General features: G+C 37.7%; 1 protein-coding gene across 3 annotated transcripts in view; it reads left to right on the top strand.

The window, feature by feature from the left end:
* The window catches only part of ARHGAP10 (Rho GTPase activating protein 10), a 322,588-nt gene that overhangs the window by 186,675 nt on the left and 110,337 nt on the right, over positions 1 to 25,576 (top strand). For all 3 annotated transcript variants that reach the window (XM_049632246.1, XM_049632248.1, XM_049632247.1), the window contains exons 14-16: positions 5,184 to 5,258; positions 11,980 to 12,067; positions 20,810 to 20,868. In XM_049632246.1, coding sequence (XP_049488203.1) covers positions 5,184 to 5,258; positions 11,980 to 12,067; positions 20,810 to 20,868 — 222 coding nt within the window. The remainder of the gene's footprint in view (positions 1 to 5,183; positions 5,259 to 11,979; positions 12,068 to 20,809; positions 20,869 to 25,576) is intronic.

A 25,576-nucleotide genomic window follows, 5' to 3' on the forward strand; every position in this document is an offset into this window, starting at 1 on the left:
GTGTTGATTACCTGTCTTCTCTCTTCTACCTCCTTTACTCTAAATGCCACTTCCTGTTTTCTTCTTACGCAACAAATTTTTTTTGCCAGTTGTGGCCATGTTAGCCTTTGCCCCCACCTCTGTTGTTTAACTGAATTTAGCCACCCTCTTTGGCTTTATTTTCCTTTTGTATCTAATTCTTTTATTGTTCCAGAGCATCTTATTTTCTCTTTTGCTTCTCTAGCCCACCTGCCAGGGCCTCTGAGTGCCCACTGGTGTTAGGTAGTTTTGTGGAGTGGAATAGACTGGTTCTGGCAGCATCGTCTGGGTTCCAAGAGGGAGACTGTGGGGCAGAGATGATGATGAAAGTTGACTCATTTCCTTTTTTGACTTTCTCCTCGAGAAAGATGTGGCTGGTACTCAGTGACAGGACTGTGTGAGATTGGAGGAGACAGGCGGTGGGAAGTAAGACACGTTTGATTTCACCTTGTCCACTTTGCCCAGGGACAGCTGTCATCAGCTGCTCATCACTGTAATGGAGAGCACTTACCCTCCTGATCAGAAACAGCCTTATTTGTTAAAAGAAAAAAAAAAAAAAAACAAAAATAAAACTATAGCACTTTGACCAGATGAAAAATTTTTGTTAAAAGTTAAAAAGTGTTGTAGTAATAACATCAGGGAATATTGCTACCCGAGAAAAATCGTAGTAAGTTGGATATTTTAACTTTGTTTTTAGCTCCTAATTATAATGTCTGTTTTGGCCCAAGGCCAGTCTCTACCTGTAGTTCCAAATTAATTCCAAGACCCTAGCCATATCTTTTTTGTACTCAACTATTCCACGTGAGGCACCATGAAAGCTATTAAAAACAAAACCCAAGATTGACCTAGTATCTTTCCATGTCTCTGTGTATTTGGAAAGAGAAGGTAGAACACAGGTCCTCAATTCTTAATCTGAAAATCATGAGGTTGGATGTGCTTTAGAAAGCGTATGGGACGTAAGGTATACTGCATGTCACATCTCCAGATGTGTGGACATACTTTTAACATAGTTAATTAGGAGTATTCACACTGAGCAGGGGAATATACAAACGAAATAATCTGATGTCAGGTCAAGCATTCAGACTTTGATTTCGGGAATTGTGAATAAGAGATTGTGGGCTTGTTTTAAAATGCATTCAAGTGTTCGGAGGAATTAATTATGAGTCATGTTCAGGAAAAGGGAATATCAACTGTAGGCTGGTGTTAGACAAGGTGGGATTTTATCTGGTTTTGAAGGTCTGGATGGGATTCAATTTGCTCACTGTTGAACCTCTGGCAGCTAGAACGGCACCTGGCACATATTTGATGAATAAATATTTGACAGATGAGTAATTTGTGGAGAGAAGGCAGAAGAACATTTCTGTCCGAGGAGATGACCTGGAGGGAGGAGTGAAGGGAGTGAATTTGGTGACTTGTGGGTGATAGTTCGGGGTTTGCTCTGGTTGAGGTGAATACTCCACAATAAATGTGGGTAGGTGAGGTAGGGCCCATTGTAGATATTTGTGTATTTATGCCTTACCTACTACTTCAGCAGAGGAATCTAGACTGGATCTGAGTGATGGCTTACTCTTAAATGGGGATGGCAGAGAATTTAGATAATCAGTGTGGTTTGAAAAAGGAAAAGAAAAAAAAAATGATTTTCAGAATGAATTATAGTCGTATGTGCTTCCCTACAGGGGTGTCTTAATAAATATGTGTGTATAAAACTCAAGACTGTGTTGAAGAAGCAGAGATGAGTCTGAATGTGAAGAAATTGTGCACATTGACCTAGTGAATTAGGAAAGTGACAGAGAAAGTCAAAGAAAATTTCCAAATTCTAATACGTGGTGATTAGAAATAGTGACTCCTTGGGCTGAAAGGGGAAAATGTGGAAGAGAAGCTGGAGAGACTGATAAACTCACTCATATGACTTGGCATAAGGATTGGTTCCTATTCTTCAAATGTATTTATTTGTTGTCTTTTAAATGATATGTGTATGTTCAGAGATACAAAGTATGTTTCAGTTTTCTTAATTCAGACCTTTTTAAGGATGTTGTAACAAGAAACAAAATCCTATATGACGTGTGTGTGTGTGTGTGTGTGTGTGTGTGTGTTATATGCTGTTTCTAAGCTGCTTTTATATGAGGTTTATTTAAATTTCATCTTAAAAATGTAGAAACTGTGTTGAGTAGCATCAATTCCCCCTTGCACCTTTCATTATGCATTAGCAATTAACTCAGCTTCTCTCAGGTTGATGAATTTGAACTTGATCAATTATCTGATAGTAATTACAAGCACAGAGTGATGATTATTGCTGAGGTAACATTCTTATTTCATTTCTTTGTGCATTTCAGGCATGTCTCAAAGATGCACGTTTGCCTGACTGCAGAATATGACTTGTTCTTTTGGCTTCTGGCACCGAGGTCAAACTATTTTAGGTTTTTTAAATGGAGTAGTATTGAAAAACAGTCCTCTGATATTTTAAACTCTGGACATGGCCTTCTGGCTTCTAGGAGAAGGAAGGAATGAGGCCCAGTCTTTTCTCCCGTAGCAGGCTCAAAATCTGATTTTTGTGTTTCTTGACAATTTCCTTTCTTTTTTATCAACTCCTGGCAGGGCTGACCTGAATTTGTTTCCCTCTCTTGGAGTCAGTGAGCTTCCCCATCAGGAAGGTGCGTCTCTGCTGCTTTGATTCTTTAGCATTCAAAGCATCTTTAGAACAGATATGTGTAGACTGAAGGGCTGGCCTTTGCTCTTCTGGTTCTTTGAGCTCTGTTGAGATAATTGAGAGACAAGGTGTATGTGTTTGCTTGGATTGCCATAATAAAGTCCCACAAACTGGGTGACTCATACAACAGAAATGTATTTTCTCAGAATTCTTGGGGCTAGAAATCTGAGGTCCATGTGTCAGTAGGTTGGCTTCTTTGGAGGGCCCCTGTCCTTGGTTTGTGGGTGACTGGCTTCTCCCTGTGTGTGTCCCAACTTCTTTTTTTTAATGTTTATTTATTTTGAGAGAGAGATTTAAAAAATTTTTTCTTATTCTTGAGAGACAGAGAGTCAGAACATGCATGGGGGAGGGGCAGAGAGAGAGGGAGACACAGAATTGGAAGCAGACTCCAGGCTCCCAGCTATCAGCAAAGAGCCTGATGCAGGGCTCGATCTCACAGACCACGAGATCATGACCTGAGTTGAAGTTGGACACTTAACTGACTGAGCCACCCAAGCGCCCCGAGGATTGGTTTCTTCTGAGGGCCATGGTTTGTGGGTGACCATCTTCTCCCTGTGTGTCCCGACTTCTTTTTTTTTGTAAGTGTTGATTTATTTTGAGCGAGAGAGAGAGAGAGCAAGCAAGCAAGGGAAAGGGGGAGAGAGAGGGAGAGAGAATCCCAAGCTGGCTCTGTGCTGTTAGTGCAAAGCCAGACATGGGGCTCCAACTCACAAACCACAAGATCATGACCTGAACTGAAATCAACACTTGGGCGCTTAACCGACTGAGCCACCCAGGTGCCTCCCCACCCCCCAACTTCTTATAAGAACATTAAACATACTGCTTTAGGACCTACCCTAATGACATAATTTCAACTTAATTACCTCCTTTAAAGACCTTATTTCCAAAGACGGTCAAATTCTGAGGGTAGTGAGGGTTAGGACTTCAACATAGGGATTTTGGGGGGATGCAAAATGTAGCATATACAAGACAAATGGGACATTTGAGAAGCTTAAAAAATTATTAAGGAGAAATAAATGAAAGGCAAAATAGAGAAAAGGAAAATGAAGACTTGCTTTTGCAAGGAGTGATAAGAGCTTTTATGTGTGCCATGCGTTACAATTGATAGTACATGTCTTGGTATCGTCTCAATGTTTTCCCCCACCAAACACAAAGTGCAAGGTGCTGTCCTTGATCTCAGATACATCATCGAGACCCAGAGAGGTCCATGATCTCAGAGCTCAGGAGTGACTGACTGAGTCTTGACTGGAAGCCAGCCCTTCAGACCCTGTCTGGTCTTTTCATCACCCATGTTGAGTAGATGAAAAGAAAGTAAGCTCTCCTAGGCAAATTCCGTGGCTTTTTTTGGTGTTGTTGTTGTGTTTGGGAAACTTTGGGGATTAGAGGCATCATCTTCTTTTCAACTAGTTGTGTTCTTGTTAGTTTTAACATTGGTTGTGCAGAAAACAAACACCTGCAGCAAGCTGCAACTCTTTTGAGAAGTCATGATTTTTCAAAGTCGTTATTTTATTATGAAAGCTTTCAAGCATAAAAAGAGTAGAGAGAGTGGTGCAGTGAACTCCCATATTCTTATGGCTCAGGCTCAACACTTAAGATTTTGGTAAAATTGCTTCATCTATCCCTTCTTTGCTCTTAAAGCAAATCTCAGATAGGTTCCTTTCACTCTTTTCAGTATGTACCTTAAAAAAAATAGGGACATTTTCTGACATACTCTTAATGTCACTCAGAATTTCCCAATTGCCTCAAAAATGCCCTTTTACAGTTGGTTTATTCAAATCAATATACTGTGTATATTGCCATGTATTCAATATACTAAATTCTGTTTGACAATATATTTTCTTGCCTTTATTTCTCATCTGTTGTGCCCAGAGATACTTTGTTTCCCCAGCTCTGCAGAGAGAGAATGCTGTGATTTGGCTCCTTCTGATGTATATACTTTGTAGTAATGTTCCTTGGGAGTTTCAGAGCTCCTTGCTGGACAGTGCATGTAACAGCTCTTAACCAAAAACAAAAACAGTTCTGCCTTAGTTTTGAATGGATTTCCATGGCCTTAAAGAATCATCTAAATAATGATTTTCTTTCTGTGTACTAAGCACCATGTTATTTTTTAAAAGGCTGAACTTTTCAAGAAAAACAACATGAAAGTTAGAATGCATCTTTACAAAATGCATTGGTACACATGAGTACTACTTAAGGAACTTATTTCATTAACATTGACTCATTACATTTTGTGCACATGGAACACTGTTTTTATGAGATTATTTTCCAACCATAACTCATGAATACCAAGCTGCTAAAACAAGTTGGTAAACACTTGGTTTTGTCAAACGTTTATTTTTATAGTCAACAGGAATGCTGCTAATGTGAGTTAGCAAAGATTCTGAATACAATTGTTTGCTGACAGCTTTTAAAATATGACTTGTCTTATATTTTGCTAACACTTTGTCTCTTCCAATAGGTATAAATGACCAAGGATTGTACAGAGTTGTGGGGGTGAGTTCAAAGGTCCAGAGACTTCTGAGTATGTTGATGGGTATGCCTCTTTTCTAATCATTTTCCATGCATTGTTTGTTTATGTTCATTGACTTTACAACTTAATATTTCATAGTAACATACAGCACACTTGGGTGCCTCGATGAGTTTTCTCCTGAGCAGAGGTAGTTGATGCTGAGAAGTAGATTAGTGTTTGTCTCAGCACAGATTTCCACTCCCTCTTACCTTGTGTTCCATTTCTTAGTAAATGGGGGGAAAAAAAGAAAAGAAAAGAATGCAGCTCATGGGTGAATGTCGTCTTGTGCTTGCTTCTCACAGGAAAGTAGCAGCCAGGCCTCTGTGATTTGCATGGCTTCCAAATTGCCCATCCAGAGTCTTGACAGTACATTTGGTTGGACAAGACCACTGGGACTCACTCATTTTTATGTTGCTTCCAAAACTGTCACTTGACAGCAAGGATCCGATTCTTGGGGACTCATTGGTATTCACAGTGGCTTGTTCGTAGTTTGCACCAGGCTCTTCTCCAGAACCATGCATGCTCCATCTGTGCTGATAACACAGTGTTCTTTGGCATCACAGACTAGAGGAAGCCAGCAAGTGAATTCATTTCATTACCCCAGACATTGCGTGAATGACAAAGCGCTTTTACATGACACGCCGCTGTCGGTTCGGTGCCACCTGTAAGGTGTCCTGCCTCTCTCCCTGCCCCAAAGCTGGCTGCCTCTTGAGGAGTGATGATAACTCATCAGGCTTGAGGGCCTGTATGTCAAACCAATCTGTCATTTTGACCTTGCTAAATATTAATTAACTTGATATCTCACTTTAATTAATCAGTATTAACAATGCCCTCAGGTATGCTGTAGATGCATTTAAAACCTGTCTGCATCTTAAAGCATTGTGGGAAGGACTCGTTTTTAGGAAGCATAAACCAAGATGAATAAAATCAACTGACATGTTACAGATAGGATTGCTTGTTTGGCTGTATTTGAATTAAGGATTTAATAAGCAATAACCTTTTTTTAGCTATTAACTGCAGGAAGAATTGCCCATCATCAGTTGGAGAGCTATCTTAGAATACATTCGCTTTCATGAGCTGTTTTCATTTTCTGCCTCTCTGGTTTAACTTGGGTGTGCAATTTTGGCAGTCAGATTTTCCTTTTTACCATTAGTGGTCTCCAAATTAAATAGACTCAGGTTGCCAGTGGTTCAGTAGCAGCTGGAAGAGTTTAATGGGGCTACAGCATCTGCTTTTAGTTAATTTTAAAATTAGAAACACTTCGCTCATTTCCAAGATGGTGTAATAATGATTAGAATTGGAAGGCTGTTGGTATCAGAAGGGGATATTTTGGCTGAAAGGCACACTTTGGCAGTAAATTGGTCCTAAGGATCCCAGCATTATTTTTATTGTCTTCTTGTTTGTGTTCAAGGGAAGTTCAAACAAGGGTGTCTCTGTGGTCACGGGGAAGTGTTAAGCTGTCTCAAAATTTGTTCTTAATATCATAAAATCCCTCTTGATCTGCATCCCTGAACTAAGGTGGTAGTTTCCTCTGCTCATGGGAAATGTCTCAAGATAATCCTGTACTGGCAAGGTGTTTTAAAATATCTAAACCCTCAAAAATTCATGACCTGGAAAACTGTTTTCACTTTCCATGAGACTCAGAGCAGAGAAGTCTAGGATACAAGCGCGATACAACCTAATTTCAGCTGCTGACAAAGGAAATTTGTTTTCCCAAGAAGCATTTCTTCAGGAAGTTGAAGAATTGATGAGAGGGATGACACTGACTTGATTATTTCCTTGTAAAGGGGGGGTGGGCACTACCACAATAATTATTTTACAATAATTCCTAGTATGAAATTGAAGATGGTCAATCACAAACTTTGGATTTTTTTATTAGGATTAATACTGCTTTCTTGTTACTTTGTTACCAACTTAAACTTTAGGTCTTTACAAAATAGATTTATTCACTGAATCTTAATTTAAAATTCCCTTAAGATACCTTTTCCCTTCTATCCCATTCACTAAGTGTTCAAATAAATAATTTATACCTCTTCCAAAAAAAGGATTTTAAGAGTTCTGTGCAGTTGTGTATACCCTATCCACTGGACATTCTTTCTTTCCATCTTATCTCACCTCCCTATGTTGTTCTAGGGTTCTATATCTTAAAGAGAAAAAAAACACCAGATGAGTCTGCCAGATTTTTAGCTTTGCTCTTTTAGACCAGTGTCCCCACTCTCCCCGCCCCAGGAGTTCTGATGATTTTGCCCATTTGGTATTAGGCAATTATTTATTCATTTTTTGAGAGAGAGTGCAGGCAGGGAAGGGGCAGAGAGAGAGGGGGACAGAGGATCTGAAGCGGGTTCTGTGCTGACAGCAACAAACCCGATGTGGAACTCAGGAACCGTGAGATCATGATCTGAGCCAAAGTTGGACACTTAATGAATTGAGCCACCCAGGTCCCCAGTATGAGGCAGTTATTTTTTTAAGTTGCTATTCCTCCAGTAATGTGTATTTCAAATTTGGATTTTTCAAAGTACAATTTGTTTGTATTGAATTTTTCTTTGTAGAGATGAGAAATAATCCATTTTTTTAATGTCTGAGAAAAAATTCCAAGGCATTTAGTATTTTTGACAAGAACTTCTGTTTACTTGGTTCTTTAGTTCTTGAGAACTAATTATTTACTTGGATGTGTTTCTATTACTGCCATTTTTATATAACGTGTGTATTGTTTGTTTGAAATGTTTTAAGTATTTACTCTTGTGTAGAAGTTTGTGATGATTTCTAAAGAAAGGATGAATGCTTAGTATCTTCCATGTTTTCTTCACTTGTTGGTGTGTTTTCACTCTTCATATTTAAGATTAAAATAAAGAAAAATCTTTCTTTCCATTCTTCTTCTCTCCCCATTTTCTTCTCCCCACACCCCTGTTACCTCCACCCCTTTCTTCTCTCCTCTGCCAAGAAGGAGTACGAATGGCAGTTGACCACAGAAAGTCCTCTAAATAGACATGTCATATCTACTCTTCCAGGTCAGGTCAGGTGATGGGAGTTGTTGTCTTAGTTGTCTTCTATCCTGGGAGCCAGAAGGTAGTGCTCAGCTTTCTTTCCCCGGACCACACTTCTTAAGTTAAAAAAAAAAAAAAAAAAAAAAAAAAAAAAAAATATAAATATATAAATATAAATATGTATATATATATAAAATCACACATACATAATATATACATATATACATATATATGTATATGTATATATACACACATACATACATACAAAGTCCAACTGAGCAACTGTCTTCCTCCCCTTTTCAGGTGTTTTTCTTCCCCTTTTGCTCTAACAGAGGGCACACACACATAGACATGTAACTTTGTAAAAGTTTTATGTTTGTTTTTTAAGTAGTAGCTTTAGAGCACTTGGGGAGGGAAGGGAGAAATACCGGATGAGGTGTGTTTGGGTGAGTCATGGATTTTTAGTAAATGGGGTGAGAATGTAGCAGGTTAATTACAATAGTTATTGGCAGGTTAGAACTCAGATGGGTTAGAGTTGTCAGTGTTCTCCCACTTCGCCACTGAAGAATGAAAACATCAGAGCAGGGAGGGGAAATTATAAGAAAATGTGGTGGCAGCTTAAGTGTGTTGGTGAATTTGGTGGTTATTTCTAAATTTAACTTGCAAAATAGGCAGGATTTTATTTTTAGGCACAGAACCATAGAAAACAAGAGATACAACTAACTTGGAAGTTTTACTTAAAAAAAAAATTACCTTACTTGTTTGTAAGACAGCTTTTTCATATACATTGGGGAAAACAAAGTAAACTAATATAGGTGAAAATTATGATTTTGGATTTATAATGTATATTCTCAAAATTCATTCAATCAGTATGCTCCTTCAAGTACTTTAATTTAAAGTGGGGCCCAGGTCAATTTTTGGAATATTGCATTTAGGTGCTTTGCATTTAGGTGGGGCTGAAAATTTCCAGTTTCAAAAAAAAAATACTGGTTACGTAATTATGAAACATTCACCCAAATAAACAGTTAACTGTTTGTATCTGTGCTTGTTAGTTTTAACTAGTACATAAAGGTGTTGTCTCTTAGTCAATAAGGGAGCAAAATCCCTTCCTTATTTACAGTAGAATGTATATTCTGATTGAACACTCAAATGCATTTATAAGTTTGAATCCCAGATAAGTTATTAGCAAATTTACCTGGTCCCAGTGCATCCACTGATTCTAAAGAACTGCTAGGTATGATTGAGTTATTTGAAAACAGTAAAAATTTAATAGGGGATTAGTACCATAGACACTATGTAGTCATTAGCCTCTGATGTGACAGCTACTTTTTATTCCATGAATTCAAAGGGTGGCTTACTTTTCCATAGAAAGGCTATGATTCTCGAAATATAGAATGATAATTTGGTAGAAAGATGAAAATAAAAGATTTCCTTTAGAAGCCTCCTGGATTTTAAAATGCTGATTTGCCGGGAGCGAATTGATTGAAAATGTTATCTGACTTGTACGTTAAAATGAGATTTAAATAATTGATTTAATGAGAGAGAGAATATTCAGTTACTGAAGTAATGGGTTGGCAAAGCCTTTAGAACAGAATTATTTAGTCCCAGTTATAAAGGATTGCACCTTTAATCAGGGTGCTTAATTTGATTTCTTGAATGTATCTGTGGCTTGTCTGACAAGCTTGGTAACAAATGAGTTCTGAATTGTAGGAACTGATCAAAATGTAATCAGTGTCAATTGCCATTGTTGTAGTTTATTGCATGTTGCTGTCAGTTGCTGTAATCAAGAACTGTTGAAGTGCTTTAAAAAGTCTCCAGACTTTTGAGTAATTGACTTCATATGTATGATGTTATGGCTGTGAAATAACCATCACTTCCTGTTTTACTTTGTTTCTGGAAAGTTTGAGAATAGCATAGTTTGAGATAGGTGAGTTGTCACCTATCCTTCCTCATGCCCAAGCCTAAAGTTTTTTAAGTGACATGCCTGACTGAATGCAGTGGTCCTGTTCTGACAGGCTTTTCTTTTTAGTTCCTTTAAAGAGGAAATACTAACAAGATGTTTCCTCGCCTATATAGATAAATACAATGTAAGAGAGGGAAAAAAAGTCTGAAACAACTAGTTTTCTTGGCTCTTGGTTGAAACATCATTCTGGAGTGAGGGAGAAATCAAGTCTTTTCCTGGAATGTCTGATTTTTTCCTTTGGATGATGGGGTGTAGAAAACGAGGCAAGTTTCTACTGATTGTTTAATATCTGTCATCATAACCCATTTACTACACTTCCCTTTGAGTAGGAACCACCACTGAATGCTTATACTTTTAGTGACTCGGTTGTGGTAATTGCCTACTCCTCTAAACAAGGTACACATTGCTTATTTGCTTTGCTACTCTTTGTAGTTCTGTGAGAGTGTTTACATGATCACTGTTTTGGAGATGAAAACCTGGAGTTCAGACCGGTGTGGATGTGACTTGGTTTGAGTGGTGTGGCTGCTTAGGGTGGCCGTGAGGATTTAAGCCCAGGTTTGTGAGAACATGCTGCACTCACTCCTCTCTGGTGCCAAGCCGCAGTTGAGTGCAGTAGCCCAGCCTTGTAAGGATCAAGATGCCACCATATACAGAGTGCTGGCCTTTCCCTTTCTGTTTCTCACCATCGTTTCCTTTTATTTCAACCAAGACTCCTTTCTTCCCTTTAATTTTTATTTATTTTTAATTTTTTAAAATATTTTAGTTTTGAGAGAGAGAGAGAGAGAGAGAGAGTGAGCAGGGGAGGAGCAGAGAGAGAGAGAGAGAGAGCGGGCTCTAGGCTCCCAGGTGTTAGCACAGAGCCTGACACGAGGTTCAAACTCACGAACCTCAAGATCATGACCTGAACAGAAGTTGGACGCTTAACCGTTGAGCCACCCAGGCCCCCTCATTTCTTCTTTTGTAGAATTTACTATCTCCTTTCCCCTCCCTTGTTTGTTTGTTTGGTTAGCCATACATCTTTTTCTGTAGAGTTTATTAGCTATTTGAAAGGGCATCTGGAAGAAACACATCATTAACACCCTTTCGGGACAAAGAAAACTAGTTTTAGTTAGAATGAATGTCAGAAACGTTGCACAGAGGCTTCCAATAAATATTTCTTAGATGAATGTATAAATTACGATGTTAATGTCAAAGTTGAGTTTAAATTTATGTATTACCATATTGCTATTTTGGTTGATCATGCATTAATCTTCAGAAAGATAATCTGTTGAGTCCAGATCTTAGAAGCGTGGGACCAAACTTCCTGTCCTTTCTTCCCACTGACTTGTCATTTTGCCATTAACAGGGCTGCCTGTTTCCCTTGTCATAACACAGCGTGATAACAGTAATGCCACCTGAAACATGGTAAAATGTATAGATACTGTAGATGCCACATGCCCCAAGCCCTGACTATGGGGTAGTGTCTTTAATAATAGAATAACTAGCACCGTGGCAGTCATCACAGCTGTGTATGCTTTGTAGTTGTGAATATTGAAATGTCTACTGTGCCTAGGTCTTCCCTCCTCCCAGCCCCATCTTATCCTGTTACCTTGATCTTCACTATGGATTTTCCGAAGTTGCTTACAAATGTCTAATAATAGAACATGGCTTAGAAGAAATTTTGTACGTTTTATAAGGACTCCCAGAATTAATTATTTGTGGTTTGGCCATTTAAAAATGGAAGCTTTGTGAGCCAGTCAAGAAGACCTTTGGATGTCCAAGGTTTTAATTATTGTTTTCTTGCCTGCTTGCTCACCAGATGTAAAAACATGCAATGAGGTGGACCTGGAGAATTCTGTAGATTGGGAAGTGAAGACAATAACAAGTGCCCTGAAACAGTATTTGAGGTAAGCTCCTCTCAGTAACAGGAGGGAGGCGTGGGCTCTTGGGTATCTAACACGCGGTAGATGCCAACGCTGCCTGGAGATCTCGATCATTGAGTTCAACCTTACAGAGCAGGAGGACATTCATGATGGATCTGTGTCTCTGAAAGTGCCATCAGTAGTAGTTGAATGTCTGTTGTTAGGTAAATTGCAAAACAGAATCGGAAAAGACAAAAGTGTGTGAAGTAGATGTCTATTGTAGATGGGAGTTTTGGGCATTAAATGTTATGAAGCAATGAGGAAGAAGGCCATTTATCAATTTTTATCGAAGCTTTTATTTATGTTTTAGGCTACAATGAAGAATTTTTTTTGGTTTAAATTTAAACCATTGAATCTAGGGGCGCCTGGGTGGCTCAAATGGTCAAGCTTCTGACTTGAATTTGGCTCAGGTCACGATTTCACAGTTCCGTGAGGCTGGGTGCCAATTCTCTGCTCTTGCTTTCTCTGTCTCTCTCAAAAATAAATAACCTTAAAAAATGATAAACCGTTGCACCTAGAGGCTTATAATGATAACACATAAACACAAAGCTATTTTTAAAGAAGTTTATTTGAGGTTTTAGGATAAACTTAAGTTTTGCATTTATTACAGAAAATATTTAGGACCAGAGTTAGAATAGGGCTTAGCATCTCTATGGGTGATTACCCTTTTTATAAAGAAGAAAGGAACTTAATGATAGAAACCTTGAGGTTAGATGAAGAACAATACAAAGTGAGTGAAAGAACGAAAAAAAAAATTATGATCGTAATTCTTTTTTTTTTATTTTTTAAAGTTTATTTATTTTGAGAGAGACAGAGCATGAGTGGGGGAGGGGCAGAGAGAGACTCCTAAGCAGGCTCCATGCTGCCGGCACAGAGTCCAACGTGGGGCTCAAACTCAGGAAACTGAGATCATGACCTGAGCCGAAACCAAGAGTCAGATGCTTAACTGACTAAGCCACCCAGGTGCCCTACGGATGTAATTATTTTATTTTATTTCATTTTATTTCATTTTATTTCATTTCATTTCATTTCATTTCATTTCATTTCATTTCATTTTCATTATTTTATTTATTTTTAGTGTTTATATTTGAGAGAGAGAGAGACAGTGTGTGAGCAGGGGAGGGAAAGAGGGAGATACAGAATCCGAAGCAGGCTCCAGGCTCTGAGCTGTCAGCACAGAGCCTGATGCGGGGCTCGAACTGAGGAGCTGTGAGATCATGACCTGAGCTGAAGTCGGTTGCCCAACCGACTGAGCCACCCAGGTGCCCCGACCCACGACTGTAATTCTTATGCTGCAGTTCTGTTGGGGATTTTAATAGCAAATGGCTTTGCTCCCCTAGTATCGTTTCTTTTTAACCAACACATAGGATCGTGTTTCAGGTAGATAGTATTTGGGTTTGAATGAGCACATAGAATGAAATGTTACTATATAATTTATATGTCGTGTAGTTCATCTATTTGAAAAATTCCAAGTCTGTGCAACCACAGACAGTTAAGTATACTGAATCCTCATGGCTCCATTATCCTGCTTCTGAAGTTACCAACACTCTACCCTTCTTGTTTCTTCAGTCTCCCTACCTGCTACTTTTTTTGGATACTATTTGAAAGATTTTCTAAACCACCCTATTGCTTCCCCCCTAAATATTGAAGTATATACTTAGAAAAAGATAAGGACTTAAAAAAAGAGTGTAGAAAGGCAAAAAAAGTTACCATACCCAATAAAATTAATACCATCTAATACTCAGTCCATGTTTGAATTTTCACTGATTTTTTTTCTGAAAGGTCTTTTTATATTTACTTAAATTCCGACAGGATTTGAGTAATGTCAACACATTTCATTTGATTGATGTGTTTTAAGTCACTTTTAATCCGCATAGTCTCCTTCCTCTGCACAGCTTTCTTCCTCAGCATTTTCTTGTTTGTTTGCTTATGAACCTGGGTCACTTTTAAATAGAATTTTCTACATCTTAGGGCAGGTTGTGTCATGGTGTCGTTTAACATGTTTCTCTAGCCATCATATTTCCTGTAAACTAACAGTTAAATCTATAGGCTTTATTAGATCCAGGTTAGGTTTTTATAAAAAAAAAATGATTTATTGCAAGAATACAGTATAGTGGTGGCATATTTTTCCTGTATTATATCAGGAGGCCTGTGTTATCTGGTTGTCCCACTTTTTAATGCAATTAAAATTTATCAGTGGGTTCAGATGTGTATTACCTATTTTTGAGTGTTTTATTTCGACAAGATATTTTTAACCACTGTTTAATTTTTTTCCCTTAAAGTATTAAGTACATAATTGCACTTAATATCCCTAATTGATAAAGGGATAAAATTAAGGCTAAACCTATGTGCTTATGGCTGTCTTCCTGTCTGCCACCGATGGTGACTAACTGGCTTGGATGAGAATTATGGACAAAATTAATCTCCTTAGCTCCCACCTTGGGATTAGAATGTAAGCTTCCTGAGGATAGGCACCGTATGTGTCTTGTTCATTGCAGTGTCCCCAGCATCTAGAGCTGTACCTGTCACTCAGAGGCAGTGCTTCCTGACTGGGGAAATTTTGCATCCCCCAGGAGATACTTGGCAATGTCTGGAAATATTCTTGGTAGTCATGATTGCTGGAAAGGGGGTGCTACTGGCATGTAATGGATGGAGGCCAGTGATGGGCTGCTAAACATCCTACAGTGCAGGAGACAACCCACCCTTGCTCCCGTATGTACAAAACAGCAATAGTGCTGAGATTGAGAAAGCATGTAATAGAGGGAGAGGGATATAAAAATACAATGAGTTGCATATGTTAACTTGATGTGCAAAGGATGCTGCCGCTCCAGGAGGGAGCTTTAAACCCATTTTACTGTTTGGTAAAATCATGGCTACTAGAGTTAAAGGGATTAACCAAGGTGACTCAGTTATTGGTGTGGAAACTAAGGGCAAAAATCCAGTTCTTTTGTAATAAATTGCATGTTTTTTTCTCTCTGTTCCACACCAGTTCTTTTTTTTTCCTTGTGGGATAAGTAGTTTAATAAACTTAGAGGATCTTTTTATTGAGTACCGTAAGTAAAATTTCTTTTTGGTTCTTGATACTTACTGAAGCTAGTCCCTTATCGCTCTTGGTCTTGTGTTGCTTTTTCTGCCTTTTTCTCTCTTTGCGTTGCTTTATCCTTTTGAATTCTGCTTTTAAGCAAACATTGCCTAGAGAACAACATTATGAGATGCTATTATTATATAACTTCACTCCTAACAATATACACAGTCTGCCTGAATGTGATAAAGTGATTATCATAAAATGGCAGATGCCTTGGGAGATTTTGAAACTTAGGTTGCTGTTCTTTCCCCTGTGTTATTTTTAGCAACTAAAAATGCAGTAATTAGGATTTAAGTAATACTTTTTCTCTGGTGGTGCACCAAATGGGAGAAAACAGAGTTTGTATTTTGGCTATCTGCTTATGGCCTGAGCATGTGCATTTCTTTCAGTACAAGAGGTAATAACAGCGTGATGGTCAAGAGCATGGTTGGAGCCAGCCTGCGTGGGTTGGAATCCCAGCTTTGTCACTGAAGGTGCCATAGCACAAGTCGAATATAGCTTTTCTCACCACAAAAGCTATTGCTCTTGAATTCTTCTCTATGCAAATAACCCAGCCATCATATTGGATGGGAGGCTGGAGGTGGAAGAAGGGAAATAGCCAAACCCCTCAAACACTAGGAGAGAGATAAAGATGTGCAGCACATACGTGTATGGCATCTCCCTTTTGCTTGTATTGACTTGAGGCAAAAATTCTTTACTTGAGTGTTTTAGAGGGCTGAATACCAGCTCTCTGAATGAGTTCCTATCTTTTCAGACCACAATTTAGATTTTCAGCAACGTGTTCATTACAATGGGTTCCCATTGTGAGGGGACAGATGAACTATTTTGTGAGGTTTTTAGTAAACTGATTTTACCCAGAGGGAACTTTTAAAGCCTGGAAACTAGAATGGAAGTTTTGGGGAAGAAAATGCCTGCTTAGATAAATATTATGATTTATGTTCTTAGATCCCAAGGGGTGGCAAAGAGAGGTAGCTCAAAACATGTTGGATGGCAAGTTGAGAGATTCAGTGACTCAGTATAATACATTTTGTGTGGGGAACGTGTCATTTTTATTACTGCTTCCCGAACTTCAACAATATTTAATACTTACTATTTATGCTGTATTGACTAGCAGACATATGGCAATGGTAGAAGTAGCTCGTCGAAGATACCTAGGTACAAGTTCATTTTTATTGGAAAAGCAATGCTGTCCGTGCTTTTCCAAATGTTCTCTCCCCCCTCCCCCATTTTCTTCCCAGTACCATTTAGCTTTCCTTCTGTGCCAAGCCGTCATTTTCCTTCCTTGCCATTTTTTACTTGTCCATATTTTGAAACAAAAAAACCTAAAGGTTTACTTCTTTTTATTGAGGCTGTGGTATAATTGCTTTTATTTTTCTTCTTTAAATGAGAGCGTAGGAGATGAAGGGGAGGGAGAGGGGAAATAAGAAACAGCTTTTCCTCACTAGGGCTTTAAGTTTTAGTTAATGTGCCTACAGTTGTTATGTGTGTGTGTGTGCATATGTTTCCTAAGTGGTGTGTAGGGAATATAACCTGTAAATATGTTTTTGCATCTGTTTTATTTGCTTTATAAACCACTTTATTCAAGTGAAGTTGACATATAATAAACAGAACATTTTTATAGTGTACCTTTTGATAAGTTTGACATGTGTTTCTGCCTGTAAAGCAGTCGAGATAATCAGGATACTGATCCTAACCACTAGCCCCCAAAGTTTCCTCATGCATCTTCGGAATCTATCTCTCCCACCTTTCCCTTTCACTCCCTCATTCCTAGGTTACCACTGCCCTGCTTTCTTTCACTGTGCATTATTAATTTGCATTTTTTATAATTTCATATAAATGGAATAAAAATACATCTTTAAAAAAAATCTAGGTTCTTTTATTCAGCACAATTAGAGATGCATTTGTGTTGTGGCAAGTCCAGTAGTTCATTCCTTCTTGTTGCTAGTGTTCCATTGTATGGATACACCACAGATTTTTATGGTTCATTCTCTTGCTGATGAATATTTGGGTTGTTTGTAGCTTCTGGCTATTACAAATAAAGCTACCAAAAACCTTTCTGTATAAATCTTTGAGCAGACTTATATTTCTCTTGGTTCAAGCCTAGGAGTGGAATGTCTATCTAGATTGTATGTTGGATATATGTTTAACAGTTTGGGAAACTGACGAACTGTGTTTTTCCAGAGTGGTTGTATAAGAGTTCCATTTCCTTTACACCCTTGCTAACTCTTGATATGGTCAGTCTTCTTCATTTTAGCCATTGTAATAGCTGTATAGTGGTAGCTCATGTACTTTTTTTTAATGTTTGTTTATTTTCAGAGAGAGAGGGAACATGAGTGGGGGAGGGGCAGAGAGAGAATTCCAAGCAGTCTCCGCACTATCAGTGCTGAGCCTGATGCAGAGCCTATGTCAGGAACCATGAGATCGTGACCTCAGCTGAAATCAAGAGTCAGATGCTTAACTGACTGAGCCACCCAGGCACCCCTCTCATGTACTTTTGTTTTTCATTTCCATTATGACTGATAATGTCAAGCTTTTCTACTTGTGTATTTGCATTCTCTGTATCTTCTCGGGTGAAGTGTCTGTGTCTTTCATGCAATAAAAAAAAATGGAGTTATTTGTTCATTTGCTCTGTTTTGATAATTTTTTAATGTATTTTGGATACAAGTCCTTTCTCAGATACGTGTTTTGCAAATGTTTCTTCAGTCAGTGGCTTGTCTTTTCATTCTCTTAATAGTGTGTTCCAAAGGGCAGTCAATTTTAATGTGGTGCAGTTTATCAGTTTTTCTTTGTATGAACTGTACTTTTGGTGATGTGTCAAGAAAGCTTTGCCTAATCCAAAGTCACCAAGGTTTTCTTTTCTATTTTCTTCTAGAAGTTTCATAGTTTTAGGTTTTACACTTAGATTTGTGATTTTTTGAGTTAATTTTTATGTAAGATACGATATATGGATCCAAATTCACTTTTGAATATGAATGCCCAGTTATTCTAATACCATTTGTGGGAAAAGCGCTCTTTTTTCCCCTGAATTATCTATTTAGATGATCATACAGTTTTTCTTATTTTAGTTTGCTAGTGTGGCAAATTGCATTGATTTTTGTTTTAATATTAAGGCAGTATTGCATTTTGTGCCGTAAACCCAACTTGGTCATGATGTATTATCCTTTTATGTATCTTGTTGAATTTGAACTTTGCTGATTCTATTTAGAATAGTTGCATCTATATTCATAAGTATTAAGGTCTGTTGCTTTCTTGTAATGTCTCTAATTTTGGTACTAGGGTGGGGACATGAAAGAATGAGTAAGAAAGTATGCCTTCTTACATTTTCTGGAATTTGCATAGAATTTGCATAGGATTGGTATCATTACTTCTTTGGTAGAATTCACCAGTGAAGTCATCTGGGCCTGAGGTTTTCTTATTGGCAAGATTTTTAACTACAAATTCAGTTTCTTCAGTAGATGTGTTACCTGTTTCTTCTGGAGTGAGCTTTGGTAGTTTGTGTCTCTCAAGATATTTATTCTTTCATCTAAATTACTGGATTTGTGGGCATAAAATTGTTCATGCTATTCCCTTATTTTCTTTTAAATACCTTTAGAGCCTACAGTGGTTTTACAATTATCTCTACCATTCTGTCATTCCTGGCATTAGTAATTTGTGCTTTCTCCTTTATTTCCTAATTACTCTGCCTAGATTTATTATTTTCATTGATTACCTCAAAGAACTGCTTTTGGATTCATGTATGTTTTCTATTTTTCTTGTTATCTTTTTGTTGATTTCTGCTCTGATCTTTATACTTTTTCTGTTCTTTTGCTTATTTGGGGTTTAATTTACTCTTTTGTTTTGTTTTGTTTTGTTTTGTTTTTGTTTTGTTTTGTTTTCTAGCTCTCTAAGATGGAAAGTGAAGTCATTGGTTTAAGATCTTTCTGTTTATATAGGTGTTGAATGATATAAATTTACCCCTAAATACTGCTTTACTAATAACGTCCCTTAAATTCTGATATGTTATATTTTCATTTTGCTCAAAATACTTTCTAGTTTCCCTATCTTTTGGGTTTTCCAGATATCTTTCTGTTACTGGTTTTTAGTTCATTTTTTATTGTAATCAGAGAAATAGCTGGTGTAAATTGAACCTTTTAAATTTACTAAGAAAGATTTGTTTGATGGCCTAAAATATGGTTTATCTTGATAAATGTTCTATGTGTGCTGGGAAAGAATGTGTTTACTGCTGCTTTTGGATGGACTAGCATTTAGGTGAAGGACATATCAATTGGATAAAATTGGTTGATAGGATACAGAAGATGTGAATAAAGCTAACTGATTTTTTTTGGTATACTTGTCTTATCACTTATTTAAAAAAAAATTTTTTTTTTTAACGTTTATTTATTTTTGAGACAGAGAGAGACAGAGCATGAACGGGGGAGGGTCAGAGAGAGGGAGACACAGAATCTGAAACAGGCTCCAGGCTCTGAGCTGTCAGCACAGAGCCCTATGCGGGGCTCGAACTCACGGACCGTGAGATCATGACCTGAGCCGAAGTCGGCCACTTAACCGACTGAGCCACCCAGGTGCCCCGTCTTATCACTTATTAAAACAGAGAGGTATTTAAATCTCTTGCCATAGTTGTGGATTTGTCTGTTTCTCCTAATAGTTCAGTTTTTGCTTCATGTATTTGGAAGCTCCTGTTATTAGATTTGTTAACATTTAGGATTGTTGTCTTGTTAATTGTCCTTTTTATAACTATGAAAGGAACTCCTTTATCCCTAGATTTTTCTTATCTTTTGTCAATGTCTTAAATTTGTGTGTGTGTGCATGTGTCTTTGATTTTTTTTTTTTCTTGAGCATTTGAAGAGGAATTTCCGGGTTACACGATTTAAACCTTTTAAAGATTTTTAATATCTTGCCAGATTGCCCTCCAGAAAGACTGTGCAGATTGATACTTGTCTTAGTGTTCTTGAAGTGTTTTTATAGAGTACAGAGATCTGGTCTTCTAAAATTTAAGATAATGTATAAAAGTTGAGTGAACTGTAGCATTCTGTTGACCACAGGATAAAATATACTACCATTTGTGTAATCTGCTTGGTAGAAAATTAAAATTATATATGTAATTTTCAAGTTGTCATGTATTTTACATCATATCTTTTATTGTTTCATATGCATAAGCCAAAAGTGGATATCCTGTTTCTATACTAGAGATATGTAAGAGGAGAGGTTATGATATTTGTTTAAACTTTTTAACATATTTTGTAACGTCTTCAGTTAATATTCTAGAGATGATTTTCAGAATTTTATGCTTACATTTGGTTGCATTGAATGTTTGTCTCTAAATAAGCTAATATGTGGAAGGAAGTTTTATGTAAAAAATCAGATATTTATAAAGGTACTTTCCAAGATTAAATATGAAATATTATGTGCTTAGATCTGATAGGGATTTGTGGCTGCTTAAGCTTTGGTAGTACCTGATGCAAATAGTGCTTTATAAGGTAATCCATTGGATTTATGTATCTTTTTGATATGTAAAAATGTTTCCTAGGGAAGTTTTACACAGTAAATGATAAATGCATATCATACTTATAACCTTTTATAAAAAATGAACACAAAGAGTATAGTGACCTGTTTGGTAATTCTGAGCTGTCCTTTTCATACAGGAGTCTTCCAGAGCCTCTTATGACCTATGAGTTACACGGAGATTTCATTGTTCCAGCCAGTAAGTATGATGTAGAGGTGCAGAGACAGTTGGATGGTTGGCAGTGTGTTTAAACTAAAATTTCCATGTGAAAAATCTAACTTCGTGTTCTTGTAATCTGTGTTAAAAATAGAAATCACTTCAGAAGATGCTTGGTTTGTTCTTTTAGAGGGTGAAAAAGAGGGACAAGTAATATATTCATTCATTCATTCACATTTATTTATTGCCTACTGTGTGCTAGTCACTGGTAGATACTGGGTACATGGAACCGTGAAAGGATTTCTGCCCTCAGGAGTCAATTCTTTAGCAAGTATTTGGGCACACGCACCTCTCACTGTCCCATAAAACATATAGTAATGGCATGAACAAAGCGTTATGGGAACACACAAGTATTTAACTTGCAGAAGGTTGGGGAAGATTAGCAGATTTGGAGAGATTAGCAGGTTGGAAATGGCTTCATATAGAAAGATATTTAGATGGAAATTACAGGCAGAAGGAGTATTATGAGATAATGCCAGAAGCCCACACAGTATCTGATAGAGAGTGAATTATATGTGATAAAATGTTAAATAAAAAAGGCCTATAGTCGGTAGAATTTTAATTTGTGATTAAATTTTTCGTGAGTCATAATCATTTGAAGCTGTCTTGTTTTCTCTCTATTATTCATACACTTCAGTTTTTGTGTTTGACACGTGGTGTTTAATCATCAAAGTCTTCTGAAATACATTGGTGCTAGGTATTTAATAGTTAAGGAGATGAAGGTTGAGACACGTTAAGTAACTTGCCAGATTATAGGGATCTTTATTTAAAATTCAAAACCCAAGCTCCACTGGCTAAAACCTGCAGTATTGGTTTTCACAGGTGCACTGACAGTAGCTATAATCGTATTTTCATTTCCTCCCCCCCACCCCCCCCCCCCCCCCCCCCCCCACCCCTTGGATGTATTCCATAGTTTAATCTGTTGAAAAATTCAGAGTAATCCCTTTGGGTCCTATGTTACTGCTGCCCGAACATTGCTTTAAATGTTATCTTCTTGTGAGGTCTTTGGTCCAGCCAGTGTAAAGGTTCCTAGTGTGTTACAGAAGGAAGCAATGTGTAGGCCCAGCTAGACTGTACATATAAAATAGGCCTTCGGAAAAGGCAAAAATGTGGTTCTACTCACTTTTGTTTTTATGTGGAAGAGGATTTTTTTTTTTTTTAAGAGATTTTGTATGATCAAGGAAGTGGGGGAAAATTTTCTTGGCAAAAACTCAAGCAAAGACTTAGTTGTTTCGATTTCTTCCCTGTGGCATTTTTGGCAAACTGGGGAAAGAGAAATTAAACTCTAGTTGAAGGACAATTGTTTCATGTTGTTCGCCTTAGAGACTGGAAAAAGCAGAAGAGTGCCAGTTTTAATCTAGACTCCTTTGAGAATTGGAGAAAGATAAAGTGATTATGGAAAAAGGTTTTAAATTACCACAAGTTAGTGTCATTATGATTATCACGCCTTATAATTGAAGCCAGTGTGTTTGAAATTCTAATGTCAGTGTTGTTTGCCAGATGAAGTCTTCCTAAGAGGTGGGGACTTAGGAGTGGTAATGAAGTCTATGGTGGTAGGAAATGAGTTTAAAGAGTTTGTCGAGACTGTGCTTGAACAATGTGGTAGAAGAGATTGCATAAATATAAACTGTATCGTCCCCTACTAGACCTGTACCTTGTGTTTTGCCTCCTGACTTTCTGGGGATGCTGTAAGAGAGTCTTGACAATGATTTGAATAACAGGCCTGTTTCAAAGAAATACTGTAGCTGCTGTAATTATTGGCATGTATTTTCACCCAAGTGGAATTGCAGGTGGAACGGGACCTGTAGTTACCTTATTTAATGAGAAGAAGTACATGTGTCAATGGGTGTATCCAACATTCCCAGTGTAGACTTTAATTTGTTATTTGAATCTCTGTGAGTGCCCCTCTCTCTACTCACAGTGCCTCGTTTAGGAAGGAGTGTGTGAGCAAATTCTCTAATCTTCCTCACATCTACTTTGAAGTATTGCATGAAACCGTTACAGAAGTCAGGTGGCCAAAATTAGTCTCCTCTTCTGAATATTGTTGGAAAATGGGGATTGCGGTCAAGTTATCATTTTCTATTGACAACGGCAGAGATTACCTTGATGTGCGAAAGTGTCTGTTAGCAGAGCTGACTGCTAAAATTACCAAGCATTGCCAGTCTTTGTTACCGCCTCTCACACCAGCACAGAAACTAATTTTTGATTCCTTCCAGTCATGTGCGGTGGTTTCCATCTGTTCTGTGCTATTGAGATGGTCTCTTCTGCCCTCCCTGCTGAGAATTCTGAAGGTTTCTCCTCGGTCCCTTTATTTTTCCCTCTCAGTTTTTTTTTTTTTTTTTTTTTTTTTTTTTTTTCCCTGTAGACTTCTGTTCAGAACCCATGGGTTAATTTCTGGAGTGCATGATACGAATAGGAATTTCATTTGATTTTTGTCACCACAAAAGACAAACAGTTTTTGTTCTTCATTCTTAAAAAAAATACTGTTCAGTGTTGGATGCCTTAGGAAATTAATTTTTCTTGTTCTTTTTTCTTTTTTTCTTTTTTAGAGAAAATTGAGAGTTAACTAAACCCTCTCAGCTGAGAGAATTAACTGAAATTGCTGAAAGGAACTAGAGTTTATCGGTCTAGGGAAACCACTCCTTTGTTTCGCTTTTACTTGTGCATGCAATACTTCACTTCTGACTTTCTGGTCACCAACTGTGTGGGATATTTTCCCCATGCCAACCACTTCTGTGATATCAGCTGAGCATCCTACAATTCAGTTTGGATTCTGTCTACTTGGAGGTAGTGTCAGATCCCCCAGGGTCAGGGCTCAAGACTGCCCCACTTCAGACACCAGTCACAACTCCTGGGTTATCCACGGGACTTCTGACTGACTAGAAATCAGAGTTTCACAACCTCCACCTTTGGTATGATAATTTCTTAGAATGGCTCACGGAACTCAGGGAAACACAAACTTATATTTTCCAGCTTATTATATAATGAAAGATATGTTAGAGGATATGATGAAAAGCCAGGTGAAGAGATACATAGGATGAGATCCAGAAGTGTCCTGAGTGCAGAAACTTCTGTCCCTGAGAAGTTGGGGTGCTCCACCCTCTGGGCATGTACATGTGTTCACCCATTCTGAAGCTCTCCAGACTCTACTGTTTTTATGGAGGCATCATCATGTAGGCATGATGGATTGTGAACTCCACTTCCAGCCTCTTGTCCCTCTCTGGAGAATGGGAGGTGGGGCTGAACATTCTGAGCTTCATGTTATAGCTTGGTCTTTCTGATTACCAGCCCCCTTCTAGGAGCCCACCAAAAGTCACCTCATCAGAACAAAAGATGATCATAGCACCCAGGAAATTCCAAGGGACGTAGGAGCTCAGTGTCAGATATTCCTATCACTTAAGAAATTACGGGGGTTGTAGGAGTTTTGTGTCAGGAACTAGCATCAAAGACTAAATATTAGAACGGAAGATTCTCTGAGCACTCATATTCACAAGGCTTTCAGAAGCTCTATGTCAAGAATCAGAAACAGAGACTAATATATATACTTCTTATTACTTCACAACATCTATCTTGTGAGAAAATGTAATAAGCTTTTAGTATAGAAATTCGTAAGATGAAAACACAGTTTACTTGGTCTGTGCAGGAATGCAAAAGATGTGCCCACCTGGGGAAGGCTGGGGTGTCTACCGGAAGGTGTTAACTCTATGGCATTTCTTACCTCTGAGAAGGTTGCAGTCCATGGTCTATGTGTTAGCCTTCCAGGCTCAGAGTCCTTGCTATATCATATTGATAAAAATTGGACCCATTCTGGATTGGACTCATGTTAGGCTTAGTTTGAGAATGACAGCTGTAGCTTGGATGCCTAATAAGGCATCACACAAAAATATTTACCCCCGAACAAGAACACTTGTCTTGCTATGTTCTATATATTTTCTTTCTGTAGTCAGATCACTTGGGAAGCACAATCATAATCACAAAGTTCTTAAGTCATTTATGATGAAAAATATAACTATTACGGGATCCAGGACACTGGTATTTGCCTAACTGGAATGTTCTATTCTTGTTGATAAACTTGCATAGGAAGCAGGAAAATCATGTGGTCTTGGTTGGGAAAGACTTGAAACCTGGACATTAAAGGAACTGAATGCCTAATGACATTCAGCTATTTTAGCCTGATATATTCATTTCTCAGTGGATAGGGTCTCCCACAGAAGAACTGGAATACTTGATGTCTGTTGAGTGAGGCACCTGGGGAAGTGTTTGCATATTTACTGCTAATGTTTTCCTAAAATTACAGTACTGTTGACTTATGACATTTAAATATTGAAATAATTTAACATTTATCTGCCTGGGTAGCTTTGATAAGCTCCAGTAAGCTGTGATCCTGTCTTTTTCAGTCTCTTTTGTTGGCACAGCATCCTAAGCACATAGACCTTAAGTGTTGTGGATGCTGATTTCTAGCCCCACAATTGTAAAAAATGCTTTTGCTATTACAGCAAACTAATTTCCTGGCATATGTTAGGAATTTGGTATTATGATTAATTCAGTATTCTAGATTTTTAAAATGGTATGCTTTTCATTATATAGTTTATATAAGTTAAAACATAATGAAATGCATAGAGCATAAACAACTGAAGATAATTTATCTAATTATATAATTTATCATTTAGAAAGCTTTTCTTGAGTACCT

Source organism: Panthera uncia, chromosome B1, assembly GCF_023721935.1.
Source record: "Panthera uncia isolate 11264 chromosome B1, Puncia_PCG_1.0, whole genome shotgun sequence".
NCBI lineage: Eukaryota > Metazoa > Chordata > Mammalia > Carnivora > Felidae > Panthera > Panthera uncia.